Source organism: Macrosteles quadrilineatus, unplaced genomic scaffold (assembly GCF_028750875.1).
Source record: "Macrosteles quadrilineatus isolate MER2022 unplaced genomic scaffold, UCM_ALF_1.0 Scaffold_8__2_contigs__length_117827958, whole genome shotgun sequence".
In the NCBI taxonomy this organism is placed as follows: Eukaryota; Metazoa; Arthropoda; class Insecta; order Hemiptera; family Cicadellidae; genus Macrosteles; species Macrosteles quadrilineatus.
The window spans coordinates 17,052,886-17,077,728 of NW_026542601.1; the positions used below are offsets into that span (position 1 = coordinate 17,052,886).

Below are 24,843 nucleotides of genomic sequence, written 5' to 3' on the forward strand. Positions count from 1 at the left end.
AGTAGACATCCCAACTATATAGACCAGCTGTCGTCAATAGTTAAATGAGACAATCATAAGTGTTTTACGGTCAAATTTATATTTTCTCCCTTAGTTGTTGATAAGATAAGTTTATATGAATTAAAAGATTAAATAGTTTACAATAAGTCATACTTCCAGTACCTACAGCGAACCAATTTGCATAAACCACAGAAAAGACGAATCAAAAGTGAATTCTATTGGTCCAATTTAACTACGTTCACGTATGGGGACGTCTACTTCTACCAATAGTCAAAGGCACTCTACAGACATGTGTGTATCGTCTTCTTGGTCCTACACAGTTTACACTTGACTTCACAACACCAGTGGAAGGTGCAAGAACACCTCTCCACCACCACAATCTCCTGAGTCCTGTACCCTCTGCCGCAGCACATGAGGTCGCACCCGTCCACGCCGATGCTGGTGTCATTGCACTGGCGACCGTGCGTCCCGGCGATGCCCAGCTTGGGGTTCCTCTCGCAGAACATCGGCGAAGGCTCCAGATACACTAGGTCCTTCACTCCAGGAGGCTTGTGCTCCGGGTTGTAAGGCTTCAGCTGGAAGTTGTACTTGCCCTTCTTGCCCCGGGCGCCTCGAAGACTGCCCTCGTTGCTCACCATGACCCGGGAGGCGCCGTCGAAGCGGTCTTTGAGGTTGTCACCGACCACGCGGAAGTTGGGCAGTTTCATCCAGCAGGTTTTGACTGTACAAGAGCCCGACATGCCGTGGCACTTGCACTCCTGTCGCATCTCTGCTGCCACATGCTGCAACATAGGATATTGCTTAGACTGGCAACTCTGAATATTAATATACAAAAATACGTATGGATTATGACGCACTTTTATAACCTTCCACATTTTCTATTCCTCTTTTAGGACGTTAGGAATCAGAAGATTTGAATGCAAGTGTTTCCAAGGTTGTTAAATTTGTTCGTTAAGAATGTTAAGCTCACTTGCAAGAGAAAATTTACAATGTATTACACTTATTTCAAAGATTATCGAAATTCTTATGTTATTAGTTTGTTTTATACCATGTATAACAATGACTGTAAGATGATTGTTAGATGCTCTAGGTATAAACCGTAGTATATTTGAGTTACCGACTTTTTCTCGTGTATGACATACATAAATTATGCATTTGCTTTTAAGACTCGTCATAAAATTTGTGATACAACTAATCCTAAATTAGCAATACGATAATGAAAAACCTACGCCTAACTCCATTTTCACTTCCAGCCACAAGAGACGACAAATAAGAAGCATCGAAAGACTCGACAAAAGGAAGAAGACGCTCAGGTAGGGATAACATCTGCTGAAGCGAGATGGTGCAAGGCGAATTTCAATGGTAATTTGTCATTAAAAAAGAAATTCCACGAGAGAGGAAAGGAGATTAGTTGCCGTGAGTGGAGGTGTCGCCCTTTTGTGAGTGGAGGTCCGGAACGGAAGAGATTCAGTGTGAACGCGCTGGGTGTTCCTCCCCACCTATCTTCCATTTGTATGCTTGTCTTCTTCCAGAGTTTCTAGCCACAAATCGTGTTATGTATTCTCTTATTCTACAACGGCTGTCCGACCCTAATAACCTGGCTAGATGGCTTAATATCCTCCTTTTTGTGGGTGAAAAGGTGAGACGCTAAGGCGCTTCTTGGGTTGACTGCGTATTGCACGTTTTTCATTTTTCGGATTTTATGACTTTTGGTGCATTCTCATAATCTAGGAATTTGTAAAATATCCAACCACCATTTTTGAGTAGCTGCTCATTAGGTCACTGCACACAACGGTGTTATAGAAAAACAGTTTAACTACCTAAATCTATGGCAAAACACTGCATTCCAAGGGACTAACCATAGCACTTCGCTACAAACTAATCTATCCCCTATCATTTTTTACTTCAATCTCTCATGTGAAAGTGGGTCCGCGACTAGACAAAGGTCGAGAGCTGGCTGCATTGTTGAGGCTATCTGCATAAATACCGGGTGATGGACAGGACAATCGGGCCTTCTCTGACTGCTTCATCAGCCACGACCTCTATCAATTACACGTGCAATTACAGCGTCTTGTCCCCGGTAAATCATTCATATTGAACATGAGTTAGCTAACGATGCTCGCCGTTTAATGTATGTTGTACGTCGGATGGTTATCGGCTGAGCGGAGTTGGGACGTTAAGTCACATCGTGGTGGCTCAAGTAGAGAGAGGCATTATTGTGTTTATCAAAGATGGAGATTTGAATTTAATTTGCACTGCCAACATCGCAAATACAGTGTTTATGTAGAGAACTGTTTTATAATCCACCACAGACCCATATGGTTCCCTCTAATTGAGAATTAAATAATTAAAAAGCACTTATAATTTTTAAGTGATGAGTGTATACATTAAACAGAAATGCTAACAATGAATTGACGTAACTACAACAACAGAAAATTAAGCAATTCTAACACATTTAACAAATTCTCGAGCCGCGACCTAGACGCGTTATCCGGCTCGAAGGACCAACTTGTGCGAGCGAGACACGAATGACTAATGCGCTCTAGCAAACTCATTTGTTTCCCGTCCAAAAGGTAGAGATCATTTTTTGCTCGGTGGGCTGTAATTGTTAAGGTTATTAGCAGTTACAGGCGCGATAATGGAAGGAAATGCCATCACTAGAGCGCCGGCCGCGCCATCTATCCGTTGCGGTCACTAAATGAACCGTTTAGCCTCTAATCGCCCGCGCCATGTCGCTGCGGTCGCCCGCCGTTCTGTCCACTCTCACGCTATTACTGTACTGGAATTTAGTCGAAGAAAAGGAGTGAGTTTTTTTTATCACGGCGGGTCAAAGTTTTTCTTATTCAACATGTTTAATTGGTTTCAGTTCCGACGGTGATTGTATTAACTTTTCCGATCTTGCATTCAACTAGAACAGAACGACTTTTAATTTCACGACAGTTCTTGCCAAACCAGTAGGAGCTCATCGAATCCTCAAACAACGGTAAAGTGACACAACGCTACCCGTAATGAAAGAAGAGCAACAATACCGTCTTTCACAATAGAGCTGACAATCCGAGTAAGCGATCGTAAATGGACAGTTGGTGCAGTAAAACGAAATGTCACGGAATTAAAAGTATTTGAAAAGCCTCAGGTGTGCTGGTTAGACACGGGGCAGAAGTGTCACCACCCGCTGCGCGTCTCGGACGTGATTCCATCCATTAGCTGCCCCAGAAGCTGTCAACCACTGGGCCACCGACTGCGGGGTTCATTGACAAACCTACATCTCTACATCTACACACGGACAACTCTGTCAGCCTGCTTGTCGTCCTTGTCAAACGGTGGCCTGCAGCTTTCTTATGTTTGACTTAAGTTCAAATAACTTTTAAGAAGTGGCGATATTGAAATCTTTCTTTGTAACATGTTATAATTCATTCCGTAATTTTTGAATAATCTCAATCCTATATTTCGCTTTGTTTTCGTGTTTGGATCCTTATTGACAGAAGAATTTCCTAATGGCCAGTTGGTATCTCGAATTTTTAGCACTATGGATCATAGTATGGAAGGGCTTATACGGTTGTGACATGTATACCAACTCACCGCTCTGCCAGCCTCATTGTTGTGCAGGTTCATCTTCTCCCGCAGAGTTCTCCCTCGTTCCCCGGTGTCGACGAACTCCCGCGAAAACTTGTACCCGAAGCCGATGTTGTCGCTGCAGCCGCCCCACTCCCAGTCGCGGACCCCGGCCGCCGTGCCTGTGGGGTTGGGTCCTCCTCTGGCCTGATGACTGTAGTCGCAGGTGCAGGACTCTATGCTGCCCTCGCTGCAGGATCTCGCCACTGAGTGGGTCACCGCGGCGCTGGTGATGGCGTAGATGAACGCCGTCTCTCTACATCCTGCAAAAGACATAAGAGTTACAACGTTAGCGGTAAATACTGCAAATAGAACAATGGGTACATCATGAGGAGGGAATCCTGCAAAAACATCAACGGGTACAACATGATGGGGGGGATACAGTAAAAAACAAGATTTACAACACTTGTAAGAAACACTAAAAAAATAGCAAGACATTCTGCATTAGGGAGGAAATCCTGAAAAATCATCAATGAGCATAACATGAAGGGGGAACACTGCAAAAGAATAACGAGTTCCCGCATGATGGGGGAAATTTTCGTATGGCGATTCATTGAAGAATATTTCCAATATGAATAGTTTCATGAGAAACCTGCTGTAGTAATTTTTAATTAAAGGTAGACTAGCATATCACGCAGGGCTACAGGCTACCAATACACTTACTGTATTTAATAAACTGTCATTGTTATTTCAAATGTTTAACAATGAACAAACCCTATCACACACACTTCACCCTTTTAATAATGTACAGTCTAGCAACTCGAGGAACAAAAAGACGTACCATCTAAAATTAAAGAATTCACCATAGTATGCCTTTGTCCCGATAAAATAATCACTTAACGTCCCCGTGTAAAAGTTGATTTATTGAGCCATATATTTCATTCGCTATTTATAATGTGGAGTGAAGAATACTTTTCGAAATTAAGTTGAGCATCAATGTACAAACTTTTACTGAAACGATTTTATTACATAGTATTTTTTCAAGAATACAAACATTGAAAGTAATATAAAATCACCAAAACGGGTCAAAACTACAATTTTCAATCATTTAGCATCTATTTTCCAATGCAATAGTGTAGGTAAAAAGCTATAGCTTGCCTTGCTGTGGATTAATGTATGGCTGACGTTGACAAGAATTCGTCAGCATAGCAAAAATCTGAGCCGGCCTCTAAATTTTGCGTGAAATTACATAACACAAGATTTCGTAACATTTTCCAACAAGACTCTATGCGGAACTTAAAAATTCATGTAAATGCGAAACCTCACCAAAACCTTACTAAATAAATAACGCACCCAACACTCCATTGGATAAGGCAAGACAAAACATAAAATCACTTAAAACCACTTTTGTGAAATCGCATCAGGGGACAAATAACGACCACTCGACGCAACCGTCATTAAAACAACTGTGGACTGAACGCTTTGATTTCCTCACTCACAAAGCCCAGTGGTCAGTCTGAATGGTCAAGCAACAAGCACCGGTTGACAACGGGGGTGACCGGTCTTGTAAGACCCTCCAAATGTCTATTTGATATCGAGCATGAAAGGGGTGAACGTACGATTCGCATGTGAAACCGCACTTCACCCCTTTGTGGGGCACGAGAAATAATTTTTAATAATTACGGGTCTCCTTTGTACCCTATGAAAAGCACTGAGGAAGCAGGGCTTTTTGTGCGGTTGAACAGCAATCTCTACCTGCTAATTATCTTTTCGTTGGGATAACTCGTCCTTTTCTCGGCAGAAAGAGTCTTCCGGTTCCGCCCCGGCAAACCGCACTGTAATCGGACCTTTCGTTGCTGTTCCGGAGATTTGGGTGTCTGACGCCCCGGATACGTGGCATAACGTACGAGATCTTTTGGGCGACGAAGGTGATTGGGTATTTTTGGAACGTTTTTGATGAACGTTCGTGTTTCATTATTAAATTGATTGAAAATTGATATTTTTTAAATAGAGATCAAGGGAGACAAACCTATGACACTGAAATCAAATACTCAAAAATAGCTTTATTAGGTAACTAACACGAATATAACGAATGAAAATAACAAAAATACCTAGTTACGTGGTTTAAAACCTATATGTACCACAACTATTTACATAACGCTTCAGAAGAAACCCAAAGTACCCTAACGCACAACTTTTTCACTAATAGCCTAGGATGTTTACAACTAAATAACCTAAATCATATTCAACACCCACCTAAAACACTTTGAGAATACCTGACACATTAGGCACCTGAATGTGATAAATTAGACCCGACCTTCCAAACTATTTTTACCTGGAAGCTCAGATATAACCCGGATGACCTTTCGAAGGCCTTGATGGTCGTAATAGCTGGAAGGCAGTTCCAAGTGAATATGTGATTCACCCTGTATAATGGCTAAGAGGCAAGTCATCCTATCATCTGCTGAGACAAAGGAGTTGTTGCTGACCAAGAACTTCCGGTGTAGTTCATGCTGATCACGGTGCGTATTGGGAAATCAGGATGATTCAAAGAGAGGAATCTTCCACTGTCTGAGAAGATTCGTGGTAGAGAATTGTCATCTCAATGTGTCCTCCATCTCAGATTAAAAGGAATCCCGAGTGAAACAGTCAAAAGGAATCCAACTTTTCTTTAGTACAACCTTGGTATTTTTGTTAAATTACGTTAACATTTGAATTGTAATTGCAAGGGGGATAACAGTGATTTCACTTGCTACATTCTTTAACTTGGGCTTGTGTTTGGTAAAAATTAAGCATTTCGACAGTATTCAAATACGAACTACACAATTTGTGTCAATCTTTGTAGTTTGCTCATTATTATCAAAATGTGAAGAAGTCAATGTTCAGCATTTCAACAGTATTCAACTAAAAACAACAAAATATTGTGTAAATCTTCGTAGTTTAATCAGTAGATCAAAATATAAAAAATGTGTTTTAACTAATCCTTTAAATCAATTTTTTTTTTTTATTGCAGTATGTTATAAGTTTTGACAATTGTTTTCTGAACATATTTTAGAGCCAAAAAATAATGACCAAGGAGACCAATATACAAGGAGAGAAATGAGATAATGACCAAAGTGATAATGAGAAAAGTAGACCAAGGAGTAAAATTAGCAAAGATTATACAGCAGTGAAGATAAAACACCAGGTCTTTGAAGGTACGCGCATGCAAAAAGCTGCTGAAAAGTGTACTAAGTTTACTACTGTATACCTTTATGCAATCGCAAAATATTTTAGATGATGAGAAACAAAGTCACATAATTCTTACTTTTCCAACCAATAGTCCCAGAAACCATTTTCTTTATGGGTTCCAAGCTTCAAGGTATATTCTTTCTAAAGTGTGAGACCGGGTGGTAGTCTCCCAACCTTTTTTTCGTTAGTCTTTTACGGTTCCATAACATAACTCAACGGAGTGTAATGAATTTGTCCGCTGTCTGCACGCCGGGCCATCGCCGGCTCTTGAATTCATAATGAACTTCTCCTTCTCACCAACCTTTACATCTGGCCAGTCGCATCTCTCGGGATGCAACAATTTTGGATTCAGGTGACCTATCTTGGCATTCCTTCAAAATATTTCTTCTTTTCTCTTGGACCATAAAAATGCTTTTAGCCAAACAGGAATCGAAAAGTTCGTAGATAATAATTGTTGGGGGGATTAAATTGATGCAATACATCGTTTATCCAAAGCCAAGGTACTTGCCAATCATAAAGCAAAATTAAAGATAACAAACAATTAAATTTCACAGCTTCTAGCCTTTTGATTTGTACGTAATCTTCTAATTGAAAATGCATTCAAAATCGTAGTTATCTGGAAATAAATTGAAAAATTACGAAAGGACAATAGAAAATCACGAGGTAACTTCTTCAGCTTAGAATGCTCAGATTATTAAAAAGAGAAGTTTTTACTGGCCGTGTGTGTTTGACAACCCTAGCCCTAAATAACCCGTTGGCTTGTGATCGAGAGGGCCGCACACCTGTTAACGACAGCCACTTTGACGCCTTATCGCCGTCTTATCAGCCGCTTATCACCTCTAAACAACTCAGATTCCACGAACCGCACGCCCGGTATGCTCTGTTAGCTAACGATAGGGAAACATGTCCTTCTAATATTTTGATACCATAAAACGATAGGTTAGGAATCTGGCTATGGACACCCGTTCCCACAGTTGTATTGTGACTTTTTTGCTTCTACAGACATGGTTGGAGAGAATTTGTTGAAGTGCGATGCCAAAAAAATTGTTTTGGTAGTGGAATTTTAAGCAACCGATTCTGTTCATCGTTTCTGTTTAGTCTGGCAAAATTATTCTTCACAGGCTTCTTTAAAGTTGTCCACGAGAACGGCACATGCGATCCTACTTATACAGATTATCATAACATTGTCCCAGCATTGTTCGTATCACCTCTAGCAGAAGCCACCACATTTGTAACTTGTGGGTCAACTACTGGTGCTTCTGATGAAGATAACCTCTGTCGACGTAGCTGTAACGCTCTCCAAGCATTGTTTGAATCAGCTTTTAACGTCGTGTCTGTCAAGAAGTGGATGTGTTCATTAGAGTTTTATGTGCTCAGCGGTGGCCAGTGGAGGGGGGGGGGGCAAGGGAAAATAATAAAACGAGTGAAAGGCGAGGTCAAGGGTCACCCATGTCTCACACCCGCCATCAGACAATATTACATTACATCTCGCTTCCACTTCCACTCTTCATTGTTCCCTTGTGGTTTCTTCTCAAACATTATAAGACTATATTTGTCTATTGATTGTTTTTTCTGACTTGTATCTATGAATTCTTGTAAATTTATTTGTAATCTGAGTTAGATATTAGTGGAGCATTTCAAAATCGCTTTCATGGAATCGTTTTAAGGATATGAACTAGAGTCACAACATGATCGCGTTTGGTGTCTCAATTTGAAAAAAACGCCGATTGAAAAGTCATAGTGATTCTCCCAATTACACGATTTAATGTACAAACACACAATAAGTAAAATGTTCTCATAGCGTACATGTTTGCAAATTATGTTCAAAGTTAGTCAATGATTTCAATGAAATACTTATTGGCCTCTAATTGCTTGAATGAACTCTACAACCTTAACCAGTGTAAACAACATAATCACCTCTAACAAATAAAGGTTAAACGAACCCACCTTTTGTATCTTCTCGGAATTATATTTTAGTTCCCAAACACGGCTTAACACCCCTAATCCGATTGTTTTCTCAGCAAAAAACGCCTTTGACAATGCGAAAGTGAAACCTATAGGGGATGAGCATTGTGAAACACTCTAAACAATAAGTGTTCGTTACTCTTTTAATCCTCCACTAATTTGAACTTTGTGAAAAGCCTTTTAAGTTAAATCTGCCAAAAAACGGTAGGTAGTTCATTAGGAGTGTTCACTGCGGCGGCTCTAGGACCACCCCGGCTCCTGGGTCCATTGTCAGCATCTCAACACTACTAATTTACACATCACCGACCTTGTCCCGAGCCCGCCGTGATATATAGACCATGAATTCGAAATTAGGATCCAAATGGGCCCCTCGGGAGCCCCCCGCTACTACGGGACACGACGTTGACTCCCGGTCGCGAATCTGGGGGTCAGTTTCGGGAAACGCTACCGGTTTGGCGAGAGCGAAATGTGCAGGATTTTGTCTCGGAGTTATTGAATACGTAATTGTGGGAATTATTTAAGTTCGGCGATTCCTTATACGAGTAGTTTTTACACATTGTTACCACACACATCACCATAATTATTAGCAAAGCTGTGATTAATGTGCACCGATAGGAATACAAATTTAAACTGCTGGGCTGCTTTAAATTAAACTGTTTGTAAATCCACGTGTATAACAGCGAACAACTGTTTGGTCTATTAATTTGAAATAAGATACACCTTTGAGTTATATAACTTGATCTCAAGTATATACAAAAAGATATATATTTAGTCTTGAGATATTTTGTAGTTTTCTTAAGTTTTTTGCACATTTTCCCCTCAGGGTCAGGTGGGTCAGGTCTTCTGATATTTTCTCTTGTGTGAGCACACTGGATTGTGTTTCTAAATATTACCTTTATTTTTGTCAATGCGTTTTATTTATGTTTTGTGAACGAAAAAGATTTGATTTTGATTCAACTGGTACGAAATAGTTCCCTTGTGCTACTTGCACGAATCATCAATAAGATGATAGCTGAAATGTATAGCATCATGATAAAGTCAGGACAAGTGGTCAACCTTATGTAACACACAAATCTGGGATTTCTCCCCAAATATCCCTCTCCAATATGTTTGGAAGGAATGGAAGGAACAAGATACAATCGTTACCCTCAAATGGTAACACTTTGTCAGTCAAGACTACAGTTCTATTTTTGACAATCATATAAATCCTGCTAGAATAAGCCATCCTTCTTAAACCCTTCATTGCCTTAGAAAATACTCCGTCCTAGCGCTAGCTAATAGCATCTACTCAAAGCTAATAGCGGTTTCGACAACATATTTATAGATATAGTGGGTTCTAACAGGCTGTTTGGTTTTGTTAGCATTCAACTTGATGAAGAAAAATCTCTTTCCTACAAATATATTTGTTTAAACGTTCAGAATAAGAGTACTTAACCTATTGTGATCTCCAGGTGATGAGAAACGTTGGTTTTTATTTATATTAAACCCTTCTGCGCCTTAAAATAAGCAACTTAGGTTGTCAGTGTCGAATTTATCAAATAAAATATGCAGTGGAAATAATAATAACACTGACTGTTATATGTACTGTACTATTAAATACGATGGTTGCACTATCTATATTATAAAAGAATTTGTTGGATTTTTGTGTGCAGCAAATCGACCCTTAAATATTTATTTTAATGAGCATAATGCATAGCAATTTAAAGCTTTTATTCTCTAGATGTGCCTTTTGCTGGTTTGCCGTTTGGATGATATCCCGTGAAAGCCCTTCGTCCCACAGACTTTTAAAATTTCGGTGTTTGTACTGAATTCCGTTGTAAATCATCTGAACCTTTACCAGTTTTTTTTTACATCAAAACTGATGGCCATTATACAATTTTGTTTACATCCACCAGAAACCGGGGTTATCGTTACAGTTGGTGATGCTTTAGTGAATTCAATTAAGTCATTGTAATGTTATATGTATAAAAAGTTAAGAAGAAAATTATTTAAATTTGATTTTGTGTTTTGATCGGATTTTGCGTTTTTATAGTAAATGTTTCATTATATGGAAAAACTAATTACAAAGTTATGTTCAGGTTTTGCTTCGAAAAATTACGTCAGTGATAAGTTAATGATTATTACGTTAACAATAGATCATTTTCAACTTAACCCAGAGCAATCGAAAATCACAAATAGGCTGCTAGTAAGTGTGATTAGAGTTTTTTTTTTTTTTTAACAACACTCTTCTAATACAGTAAATGCAAGAAAAGGACACACAAAACCTTGAAAAATAGACCTCACACGATCCACCCACAATATAAACATTTGCCAACATTGGTATTCCACCTAGATGACCACGGGCTGATGAACGGCGCGTTATAAAATTACAATAATAGCCCGGTAGATTGTAATTTCCGACCGTCGATCGGCCCTCTATTATCATAATGGACCATCGGGAAGTGAATACTTTTATTACACATTTGTGGGCTAATTAATTAATGTGATGTATAATTTGTATTGTTTGAGGACCACACACACTCGCCGCCTTGTCATTAAGGCACCCGCTACCTGCGACGCTAACGTCATTATAATCCAGCGCCGACACCGACACCTTTGGACCGTTCCGTACCGCACAAGCGTGGGAATATTGTTTAAACTGTGATTATTTTCTATTTAAACTGTGGGTTTTTTGTTAATTGTATGTGTTTTTACTGTTATTGTTTTTTCGATGTTTGAATTTAGAGTTGATTGGTTTTGTGTTTAGGTTTGTCTTAACAATGTACCGAATTTAATCGTTCACGTACACAATTATTTTTACTTACAGCCTGGGAAATTTTATGAAGTTTTCTTTTAACTGTACGCATTATTTTATAAGGAAACAAAATACAAGTTTTGCTTAATTCATGCCGATTATCGTTGTTTAAAATGTCTCAATGTTTTGGAGTCTTCAAACCACAAAAGCGTATAATTGATCCTCCATCATTTTCTATTATTATTATTCAAAACTTAATGTAGAACACGAAAATTACATCATCTACTCAAAACTATTAACAGATAATTGAGAAATTGCTGTATTAATTTTAAAAACATGGTTATTTTTTTAAACCTAAAATAACTCTTTAGGGAGCTAATTTATAGACTTGGAACCTTTTATATGCATCATCACACTTCATTTACTTTGTACTTACACCAAAACATTTTTGTTACACTGACTACAAATCACCCTGTATAACAATACACAAAAAATGCACAGGTAAAGTTTTACTTACAACCTGAGAGATTTTATAACCTTTGTCTACATTTATTAATTGACACGGGTGAAAAAACTACGTTTAGGTAAAGAAGCCATTGTCACTTACACTATAATTCGTCCTACGTAGAAAAATATAACTAACCTACAAATTACAAAACCTCCTGAAATAATAAATCCCTAACCTCGGCGAAAGGACCATTTATTTTTCTGGATGCAATTTCATGGTGTTATTTGAAGATTAATATTAACCAGAGGTCGTACAGTGGTCGAATACTCGACCAGAAATATGAAATGTACAGACTTCTTTTCAATAAAACATGTGTTTGCAATTCCTTTTATTTGTTTTGGTTTTTGATAATATTTCGTTGTTATTTCATCAACAGCATGGCAACCTATAAGACCCATGTTAATTTTTTATAATTTTAAATACATTTGTTGTGCTTATTTTTTACCCCATTTTAATTTATAAAGGGGTTTGGCACATCTACAGTAAGATATCTTTCTAACAGTAGATTTTCCCTGAGATGCACACTCGCTGAGGAATATGGTTTTAAAGAAACATGCTTGCCTATTAATATATAAGATACAGTACCATGCTAGGCCTATTATACCCAGAAGCATTCTTAAATTTAAAAAGCCTACCAAATAACTGTAATGCACAATTGATTCACGCAACAATGTATTCCTGCAACAATGAACATCAACCAAATTCACTTCCTGTTTCACACTTTTTCACACTCAAAGCGTGGCCGAGCGCCAGTTCCCGTAATAAATGTCTATAGATTACAGAGTATTTTGACTAGCTGCTAATGCGCCAGAGTGTGCCAGAAGTGTGTTGTCACAGTCGGCCTTCATACCCCATCATATCTGGTGATGGTTCCACAAACCTACAGATCGCTGAGTATTTCCGTCCCCAACTGCTTCTCATAACCATCACACTGCAATCCTGCTAATCCCAAAGTACCAGCTGTGAGATACTGAAGCGTTTTGAAACTGTTTGTAATTAGGACAGATTTGTCACCGGAAGATTACCTTACGATTAATCTTATTTCCAATTAAAATCATTTTCCTATTCCTAGTATGGGCTGTATTATCCCTATGTTTTTTTTCTATCAATACAGAATTCAGAGTGTCTCTTACTAATTATTTTATGATACCAAAAAGTTTGATTTTGTTTTAAATGTCCTGTCGATAAATATATTAAATTATAGTAATTGATTGAGTGGTTGCCAATTACTTATTACGTATTAAAAACGGTGATCATAGAAAGAACCCAAATATAATTTTTAAGATCCGAAATTGGTCTATCGGTGTGGTTGTTTGAAAAGAACGCTCTCATATAACATTTCTAATACATATTCTAGGATTTAATTTAAAAATTAAATAATTTGTAGTTTTAAGTATCTACCGATTGGTACGAGCAACAGGGCATGTTTTAATGCAATGTGAAATAAATATGAGTGTAGAGTGCTTTTACAAGGTTTTACAAGGTTTTAAATATTTCAAGTAGAGTTGAAAAATCGAGTCATTTCAGTTACTCAAATTTACTAAATTTCAAACCCAAAACAACCTTCAAAGTTGGAGGATGAGCAAATCAAAACCACCCCAAATCCCCTGGACCACTCGAGCGAGCGGAAGCAGGCGTGTTTGCGTCTTGTGTTTTTGTTTGCGGGTCAACCCGACATAACATTTCAATAAAGATGTTTTAGTAGTACAAACACGAACGCTCTTAATCCTGTGTTTGACCAGCGACTCGCCCCACTTGTCTTATTTCCGTCCTCTGGTCGTGAGAAATTATTCTCATAACACCCACACCTGCTTGCACACCTAAGTCTTGAATGCAATTGGGTGGATATGATAAGGAGGAGTTCAACAAATGGTGATTGATAAAGATATACGTTGTTCGACAAATAATTTAGGGTTTGGATTAAAATTGGATTAAAATTAAAAAATAATTACAGGAATGTTTCCATTTTTCACAGGAGTCTTCTTTGTTCCTGCAGAATCTTTGATATTAAATAGGGTGGATATGGCATGAGGGAATGGTGATTGATAGAAAAATATGTTGTTTCAACAAATAATTTAGGGTTTCGATTAGAATTGGATTAAAATGCAAAAATAATTACAGAAATTTTTTTCATTTTTCACAGGAGTCTTCATTGTTCCTGCAGAATCTTTGACATTAAATAGGTTGGATATGATATGAGGAAATGGCGTTCGATAGAAATACTAGTATGAAAAAATTGGTTTAGGATTAGAATTAAATTACGATAGAAAAAAGTTACAGCTAAGTTTTCATTTTTCACAAGAGTAGAAGTAGTTTTTGCTCCTGTAGAATCGTTGACAATACATCAACCTTGTTTTAATTTGAAGCCATTAAAAATTAAATTAAATTGATTTGTTCAAATATGCAAAAATTTTAGATAAGCTTAAATGACAGCTTATCATAAACTCCAGTATTTGTTATTGTGTCACATCATGCATCATAGTATCAAAAAGAGACCGAAAGAATATTGACACTCTGTAAGTGGCTGATTAAACTATGTTCTGTTGGACAAAATATTTGCTACAACTGGTTTATATTATTGAGATGTCGACCATAGTTTTGGAAAATCTATAGTAGAAAAAAAATTCATAGTAATTTATGAGATCCGTCACGCATACTATGTACCAATTCAAAATATTCTATGAGAGATCTATGATTCTCCTTTGATAGAAAATAATCAGTGTTTCAGTTCTCGCACCAAATCGAAAGCCCTTTCACAATTGAAATGATGGGAACAATCCGGGCACAATTCGTCTACACAACAGTTATCTCAACAAATTATCATTTACGCTTGTCCAACTTTGAAGGGGAGGGTGAGTATTCTATGCAGGGTTTGTACAAATTAACCCTTCCGTGCTAACATACACAGTAATCCTTCATTAATTGCCCGGCCACGCGCTGGGAGTCTCTGAAACTTTTTTTGGAGGGGTGATAACAGTAAACAAACATGTCCGCCAGGTGTCCCTTGGTCATTTGCATGATAAGAGCCTCTGACAACCCCCCCCCCCTCACTGACACTGGCCCCCTCCGTTGTGAGCGGAAGATTTTATCTGCGGGACAAATTGAAAAATAATAGTATAGAGGGAACGCAGCGATCACTATCTGGAATGTTACTGCTCTGTTGGATGATTCTTGCTTCCGAGGCTACCGAGCTGAAGGTCGAGGGTTATAAAATATGTTAGGGCAAACAGAAGAAATTGCTTGTATATTTGTGTGGAAGAAAAAGGGTTTCTGTTAAAAAGTAAGGTTTAAGAGTCTTGAAATCAAGGCTACTACAAATTTTACAGGTTGACTTTCATAAACAATCAGATTATTTGTATTGGAAGCTATTCAGTGCGACTGTCGACCTTTCAGTTGTTGAAGCTTCGCGTTATCATTAAAAATCATGGGTCGTCATTTGTTATTTATGTCCTAAAAAGTAATAGAGTACTTGAATAACTTTACATGCAATGGATCAAGTTTTCCACGATTTAGTTTGTGGTTTGAAAACATTTGAAACTCTCCTCAAATCGTTGATTCAGAGATTTTAGTCATCTACTTCTCCGACTTAACAAGATAAGATATTATGTTCTTCAAGTACTCACCTCTATCGACTATCTTGCCGAAGAGGTTCTTCCCTCTGAGGAAGTTCTTGGTTGAACAGTTCCACCTCCTGTTTCTGAACTGCCACTGACACTCCAGGATCGCCTGGTTCGCTCCCTTGCTAACAGCCACCAAAATTCCAGGGTTTTCCCTGGCAAGCCGCCGCTGCTTCCTGCGAAGGTTGGCGTAGACCGCTGGATCAATCGCCAACATACCAGGGCTCATGGGTAGCAGGTTGTTTGGTTCTCCTGCCATCGCCATTTTCCTGTAGAAACAACATTAGATTATTGAAGAGTAAAGCAGACTAAAAGGGTTGGTAAAATTGGATCAAAAAGGATCATAGGGATGTTGCCAAAGATTCTCTGGAATGGAAAGCTGTTGGTAAAACAGAGTTTGAAGACCCAGAAAGATATTGAGAACGATGGAAGAGGTGAAACTGGAAGGTCTTGCACCTTGGAAGTCATCACGAAAATTGCAACCAACATGTTTAAAGGGGTAAGAAGGTGTGGATGCCTATCCAGAAGGAGTCTACAGGATTAAGTGATTAAAGTTAAATCAATCTAGTATTACACTAGATCACCACTTTTCTCTTACTTAATACCTTTTTCTAGTCGTTCGCATGGCCCCCACAAGGGTGGGGCTGGCGCAACTCTAGTCACAGGGCCCGGGCCCTCAGGGGGCCCGGGCCTACCCATTTGTTTTTTATTTTTTCCCCATTGAAGATCACTTTACAGCTCATAAATTGAAGATAAAAAAATAATATTTAAATATTTTACAAAAAACAAAGTTAAATAATTTAAAATGTATTAATTCTTGATTCTAAGGAAGTTTATATTTAAATTCTATAGGTGTGTAGGTGCGTATGTACTATACAACAGCAGAACAGCCAGCTCGGGCCCCAGTGGCCGGCTCCACAAACTCCCTCTACCCCTTCCTCCCGCCAGGCGCCTTGCCACTCCTACCTCATTCCCCCCATAATAAACAAAGTTTGGTTTTATAATTGAACTGATAGTTTCAAGAATGAATCCTTATAGTTATAAGTTAAAATAAAATTTGTAAAGCATTGAAAAATTGACATGTACTATGTACCATAGCTAAGGTGACCAGACGTCCCGTTTTAGGGGGACTGGTCCGTCCCGACAAATCCTCTCGGGACGCTTATTTGTCCTGTTTTATCAACATTTGGTCCCGGTTGCACTTTTATGTATGGAATATTTCAATTAATAATTATTGCAATCTAGGTTATTTGACACAAACTTAAAAATTCTTTACTTTTGGAGTTTTAAAAATATGAAAGATTGTAGGCCTAATAATTTTGACCTAAGTTTTCTTCCCAATTTGCTCGGTATAATACTGTACTAAAGCATGGATTGGATAGCATCGGTCATTCTCGGCATTACTCGTGCACATTTGTTTTTCTCCGTGACTACTCGGCGCAAGTTCGGCAGCTCAGGCATCCACTCCCAAAAAATGTAGTATTGTTAAAATTCTTGATGAAAATTGTCACTGAATAAAATATGATTTCATTGGTGTAAGCTGTTAAACTCAATTTACGTAAGTTTTTTCCTACTCCATATTACAAAGTACAATAATAGCAGTTAAGATAGCCAAACCCTCTTACAGGGAAATAAAAAGGACAAAATATTAATAGGCATGGAGCTTTTGTGTATTGATATAATAGTTTTAATTGCTGAATTCCTGTAATTTTAAGTCTTATAACACTCATTGAAGAACTCTTTTCTTCCTTAAAAAAGGCTGCAAAAGTGCCATTTACCACTCACAAATTTAATACCTAGATTGCCTTAAAAACTCACTAAAATACATGACATTTTCAACATTTTCCCGGGGGGGGGGCCCCGGACCCCCCCTCTACGCTGGGGGGTATTCCATACCCCCCCGACCCCCCGGTTGGTAGGGGGGCCCGAGCCAGATCCTGGTAACAGGGCCCACAATTAAATGTGGGGGCCATGAGTCGTTGGTAAACGAAAAATATTTCGACCAGACGAAATTTGAGAGTTATGTGAGCTGAGCACGAAAATCAACCCACTCATTCCCTAAACTCGTCCCTGGACCAAAGGCCGTGGGACTCAGCGGAGACTGTCCATATCTCATCCTCTTTCCCATTCATGTGGCCAATATCGGAGACGGAATGTCGTCTGAATTATGGAATTAGTCCGTAAACGACATCTAACAGTGGCGCGACGCGGGGAATGTAGACATTAGAGTGAGTTTCAGTCCAGTCCGGTTCTGGTTCTCGCTCCGGTCGTGTTCAACTTGGGAGTTATTGCCGTAGGACACCCGAGAAAGGAGGAAATGTTTTGATCTGGTGCGTCAGAAACTATGGTAATGATCACCGTCTAATAACAAATTTTAGATCCTCTGAAACTTTTAGTATGCAAGTCTTAAAGTCCATTAAATCATTTCAAAGTATTGTGCATTAATAGATCACGAGTAAGTTTTTGTTGGAGTTCCTACTACTTAGTTTACTGGTGTTGTAGAACCGTTAATGGTACACTTCTATTTACAGAAAAACGTAAAGTTTAATCAGTCACGAAAATTTTAATCACAATGCCCGATACATATCAAACCTCTTGAGTAATAATATTGTAAAAACACCCATAGAAAACAAACATTAAAATTTCAACAATTTTCTAAAAACAAACATCAAAAAATTGCGCAGTCAGGAGTCAAAGACAGCAGCAATCCTGGAGCAATCAAACTCAAAACCAGTCAAGGCAGCACTCTGGCACTCTGCTAGAATGAAACAGCTGATTCGAAATGTCAACACGAGGAGGATATATGTGAGAGGGACAGGTCGGAATAAAATGTAGTGTTATTTTAGTGGAGAGCCCCGAGATGGTAGATGAGATAGGGTAAGCGACTGTCGCCGGTTGCGATGCGCTGCTGAACGCGGCCCGTGGAACGAGTTTTACATCTCCTACTGTCACACGGAGTTCCGCATCCGAGACTTTTACTGTCACATATCGGGTGGTTTCGTGTCTTCTAGACTCTACACTTCTGCCACGCCGAACGGAGGGAACCGCATTTTCTGGTCTTTCGCAGGAACGGAGAATCCGCGTCGATAATCGAATGTGAGGTGCCGTATCTTCCATTCCTCTACTTTTAATTAATTATCAGCTTCGTGTTCCGTGTTTTCTAGACATCTACAGCCACACACTGGAAGGGGTGTTTTGCATCTTCTAGACTGATACTTTCACCCTTCGAACGAAATATTTCGCATAAGGTCCCAACAAGATACGATCTACAACTTTCGCTTTTTTATGCGAATTTTAGCTACAGCAAAGAATACTTTCGCTCGTTATGTGGTTACAGAGCTTAATGTAAAATCGCTATCTTATCCTTTATGACTATCAAAATTTGATAAATGAAAATTGGTTAACGTTTTTCTCTCCGAAAAGGGAGGGAAACATCACAAGTGGTTTCACTTCCTTCCCAGACGTATGAGTAACACCAGCCTCTTATCAAGTTGTAAACGTTATCATTGGGAAGATCCAGTCAAACATGGGATGACATCAGCTGATAAGTCTACAGCTGTTGTGTATTGTTAACACTTGCAGATTACGAGGCTTATCAACAGTAATGCTTAAGTGTTCGCTAATTTTAAGTTAATTGTCCACAAGCGTCGAGTAACTAAAACTGTACGATTAAAAATTGTCTTTATGAGTGTGCGTCATATGTTTCTTTTATGTTTTGAAGTCCAGAAATCACAAATCAAAGGTCTCCGTCGCAGAAGTGTGGAGTTCTCGCGGAGAAAGTCTCTCAGAGTTCAAAGAAGCCGACCGGTTTCCGACGGCCGCGGGCGAGGGACGGACTCGCGCTTCCGGGTATCTATCCACAGGCACAGCTCCGAAAACTGTCGGAGTGAAATACTGACTCAATTGTGTAATTTCCTGAATATTATCAACGAAGAGTTATCCACAGTCTAAAATCGTGAAAGTTGTAAACTGATAACCTCCGATGAGTGAGAACAACAATCGTTGTAGTCCACAGGCACAGCTTCGAAACCATTCAGAGTGATACTAATTCAACTGTATAAATGTTTTGAAGAGTTTCAACCACCGAAGGGTTATTGAAGGACTAAACACGGTGTGGATGTTAAGAGTTGCAAATTTAATGTTTTTAAAGTTACATATCGATCAAGACGATCATTGCGGCCCACAAAGATCATAGGTAAAATGTGCTGTTTTGTGGAAAGGTGAACAAACATAGTTGAGGTTGTGCACCGATTGTGTTTGTAATTATAGGAAGTAATGCAAATTGAAAGCCGTAATGTATGCACTAAGGTATATTTGAAAGTTTGAAGTTGAAACACGTATTATTCATCTCTGTAATGACTTTAAACGGTAGCCTAAATAATGGTTAAGTACTAAGTCCACCCAGTAGCTCAGACAATCTCATCCAAGTTGCATCATAAGTGAAAGTAGCCTTTGACCCTCTTTGTGTCAAAATCGACAGTCATCAAATGACGTCACGTTGTTTTACTGATATAGTTGGACCGGTATATCCAACATCTGCGAAAAGCCAATTCTCACCGGATTAAAATCAAGAGATTTTTTACTGAAAGCGCATTATATCAAGTGGCCATTAGAATATTTCAGACGAAACGGATTACACATTAGCAAAGATCAGTTATATTTAGCGACAGTTTCGCTAGTGTAGAAAGTGTTTTGAGATGTGTGTTTTATGAGTGTTTTGATACAACGTTCTTGACCTTCTCTACACTGGCCCGAGTCCAAAGGTTCAGGCTTTGGTGTCTGTCAACGCTCTATTTAAATCTTAAATCTAACCAGTACTCGATTGCAACTAAGTTTTGTTTTTTATTTAATGGGTTTTAAGGCACGGTAATTTCCAACATAAGGTGATTGCAGTAGTGCGAATGGTTACACATTATGTGAAAAGGTAACGTAGATGGTTTAGTTAGGGTTTTGCTACGCAAAAAAAATCGTATTAAATTTTGCAATCATAAATGGCAAGGATGTAATGGTGATTCGATAAGGAGAACTTTTGAAAAAGTGCTTTATATGCAGTTTAGTATTAAACTTTCCTGGAAGAATTATCTTTGTCGTCGACTTTACAAGTCCAACAGAAAGTATAACCGTTTAATATATTAAAAGCCCTAAATCTTGATGTGAAATAAAAACACCTTTAACATGGATGTATTTTTTTTCGTTACCAATGTTAGAACTCGTTCTTATTCAAATTGCGCCATCTCACTCCAAGGAGAATCCCTTGAGCATATGTCAACCAAAAATGCAACTGTGTTTTTCGTCTTCGACTTTTTACCGTATCTTGCGAGATTTACATAAAATTCCCATCACGACACTCGTTCAAGCCCACTTTTCAAGACTGCGTAATCCACAATTAAACAGTATAAAAAGCCGTTCCTTGACGTGTTTCCATCAGTCTCCAGGATTTATCGATTGTTGTCCTACGTCATACTCTTCACCACAGAGGAAAAACGGCCAATGGAAACGCCACCGTCCTGTTTATAGCGATTCCCTCTCGATTTATTCGCCGGTATTACCATTGAATACGCTAATAAACAAGGAGCGTGCGCAAACTGGCAATGAGCTCGCATGCGCTATTTGTCTGAGTTCGTCACTTCCACGCACATTATTCATACGCAGGCCTTATATATACGATTCCCTATACGGTCCGTAGCACCGAGGCACCGTAGGCCGCTAGGCCAATATGGGCCGTAGATGGCTGGGGTTTGTAGTTTCTTCTTGGAGGGTCGAGTGGAAAAGAGAGTTATGTCTTTCTGGTTTGTAGCGAAATATAAAACTTGAAGGGTTGTGATTTTTTTTTCATCTCCATTTTGAATTGTATAATTTTAACAGATTAGTGATTTTTTAACGGTGATTAATATACTCATCGGTGTAGGACGCCCCTTGTGACAAACCCTTAAAAATATAAAACGTGTTTGTAAATGAACTGTTTATAAATTAGCTGCAAATTGCTAAAAATTTATAATTTCTCCTAATTATATTTTCGCCTCTCTTATTTTAAAAGTTTGAGATGTATTCGCTTGAGCAATTCCATTAGTTTTTAAAAATTTAAATGAACTAAAATATAATTAACATTTAGTTGTATACGTTAGAAACATGAACACATTTATCGTAACAAGAGCTTTACAGTAGGTTATGGAAAACTAATTTAACAAAATAAAACTAACAAAATCAGTAAATAATTATTTATATCCAAAAACCATGTTCCGATGATTTAGTAAATTGGTTTGTACATCATAGTTATTTTAAATAAAAATAGTGCTATAAAGAATATGTTTGGTAGAAAATCAACCAAACATACATAAAAAAAGGTTAATAAATAAATTAAATTAGTTAATCTGTAACAAGGATAATCTACGTAATTAGAAGGATTTAATTAAGATTTCCCTCCTTTCAAAAGTAGTAAAACACCTTGTCAATGCCAACCCTTCCCAGGACCATGATGAATTGATGATTCAGGTTGACGCAACTTTTATTTACTTTGCGTTATCAGTGTTTTCACTGTGTTAGCACCTTCCAGCTAACTCCTTATATCCGCCATCGTCCTACCCGACTAGCAAAAAAACCTATAAACGGGATTTGTTTCGTGTACATATTCTAAAGAATTATCATCACAATGTTACTATTGCGTAATTTAACTTTGCTGATTCTGTTCTTCGTTCCCAAACGATATGGCTTATAGACATGTGAAAACTGTTGCCTTGTCCGAGCAACCTGTCTGTTAGTTTTTTTCCTTGTATAGCATGCTTTAACTTTATTTTAGAACAATTTCGCATTATTATTAATCGCATTAGTAATGTAGTATTATTGTAAATTGCGTCTTGTATTTGCTTATGACTAAAAATATTTGACTGTATTTGATTGTAAAATGGTGTAAACTTGAAAAATAAATAAATACATTTGTGCACTGTATTAACTGTGATTGTGTAGCTCTGGTAATTCTTTTTCAGTGTCTTGGTTCCGCATGAAAGCTATTTAACCGTAAAATAAATATTTAACTAAAAAGTAAACATTTACCAATTTAATGTAGTCACAAAAACATCCATGTATAACTTGAAACCGTGATTATTTGTATTGCCTAAATAGTCCAGCTTGAGAAAGAATACTGAAAAAACGTCGTATACGAAAACAAGTAATTAAATAAACATTTTCCATTGCATTATTGGAATGTTGAAATATTAAACAATAAAAAAATTACCCTCATGTAATATAAATTCTTCTTTCTCGAATGTCCTTACTAGTTTAGCCCGAAAAACATTGACCAACGTCGAATGCGAAAAATTGAACTTTTCCAATGCATTATTGCTTTATTCACGGATCATTTAGAATCAGAAGGAACTCCTTGTCAAACTTGAAATCGTTTTTTTTTTTTATTGCCTTACGGGTTGTTGCTTTTACAAAATGTTAGCGAACGCTCTAGACGTGAATTAAACTCCATTAATTAAACATTATACAATGCATTCTTTTAATTACAAATCATTAAACACGGATTATAAAAAAATCGAAAGACAATTCACACCTAACTTGCCTTTCTGGTAATGTTTCTTTGCCAAATGTAAACACAGTGCATAAATTAAGAGTTAAGTAATATATTTCCACCACATTGTCGCAATTACGAATTAAGCAATCAAACGATGGTCCACGATGAAGCTTGCACATTGCTCAGCTGATTACCATCTGCAGCTGCTTCGCCATTGTTGTCCCCTTATCACATCTTCTATGATCTGTGCTTTATCAGGTCATCTGATCCTACATAAACTAGTTTGCCCGCTTGCCTAATACAGTTCCCGCAACTGGATAGCTTACGACATCGAATCCGTTTATATCGTCCCTTCCTGTCAAATTGGATCTAGATTACCCGCGATGACGGTTGGAAATTAATTGAGCGTAGAAATAGCCTAAGCGGTAGGTTGTCCAAATGACTTTGAATTAAGCCTATTCAATTTATAAACACATAAATTATTTAATAGATGATACATTTGGAGTAAATTTAACTTACCCGAACAAAGATTTACCATATTCGTCCAGTTAACCTAGATTATCAATCAAGTAGGGTATATCTTGTCTTCAATCGTGCAAGAATAGTTATGAACATGCAAATCACTCATTTGAAATACACAAAAATGAGTTCATCTAAAATATAATGTCAAGTCAATTTATTTTACCATTGTAGAGTCAATCTTAATTACACGAGATTAAAAAAGAACATAATTTGAAACGATGAATGATTGACTTTGTTTATTTTTGTATGCTATGCTACATTTGTATATTTTTAACAATACAAATCGCATTAGCTTAAAAAAAATTGGCTCGAACCCAAATTAGAGCGCATCCATAATAACATATTTTAATTTTTAAGCTATATTATGTTGATTTGACACATACAAAAAAGTAGTAAATATACCATATAGTATTTTATCACTTTTCAAGGAATATACAAAGTAAATTCTTTCTACGAATTATAGTATACTGGTAAACTACCTTTATGAGTGTACTAATGACAAAATATTTCATATCGAAAGAAAAGTTCCCAAAAATTCATGACAACAATAAATAACTTAAGAAATATGTTGCAAAAAGACATTTTGACAGATCATACATTATTAATTGTATTACGACTATAATTATAGTAAATTATACTAATTATTGTCGTCTACCACTTATTACTGCAAATTGTAAAGTCACCCTAAATTAATAGCTTTTACTTAGTTTTTAGCCACAAATCACTACTTTAATAATCAATGTACCGTTTATTTAATAATCGCAACCAGAGTTTCAGCATGCCACTTACCACCAGTTGGGCCCCCTACTCCTGCCAGGGGTCCTCCTCCCGCGAACGACGAGATCCTCGACAGTAGCGAGAATCATCAGGGCGAGCACCAAAGGCGCACAGGACCACATCTCGCACTACATGGGCCACACGCACACGCGCACCGCACGAGACCAACAACGACGGAAAATATATTAAGAAATTCCGACAATAAGTGGCGGCTAATGGAGATTTGGGCGCCCCCCACTCGCCGCGGTGGAGGGGGAAGGGGCGTGGCCTCGTCGACCAATCGGAGACGAGGCCACGCCTCTACACGCGCCGCCCCCCGCGCTGTGGACCATTAAAATACCAAACAGCTTTAACTATCCGCCGTGGTACAAATAAATAAACCAGACGGTTCTCGTCCTCTAATCAATTCCAGGGCCCATTCACA

At 38.1% G+C, this 24,843-nt stretch overlaps 1 protein-coding gene across 1 annotated transcript; it reads right to left on the bottom strand.

Annotated features, from left to right (window-relative positions):
* Positions 1–248: 248 nt before the first annotated feature.
* On the bottom strand, positions 249–24,615 carry LOC128999811 (protein wingless). The gene is made up of 4 exons (XM_054426494.1): positions 24,432–24,615; positions 15,614–15,876; positions 3,580–3,875; positions 249–782 (listed from the first exon to the last, which is right to left on the bottom strand). Exons 1-4 carry the CDS (start codon positions 24,539–24,541, stop codon positions 282–284), a joined length of 1,170 nt encoding a protein of 389 aa, XP_054282469.1. The 5' UTR covers positions 24,542–24,615; the 3' UTR covers positions 249–281.
* Between the last annotated feature and the right edge of the window lie 228 nt (positions 24,616–24,843).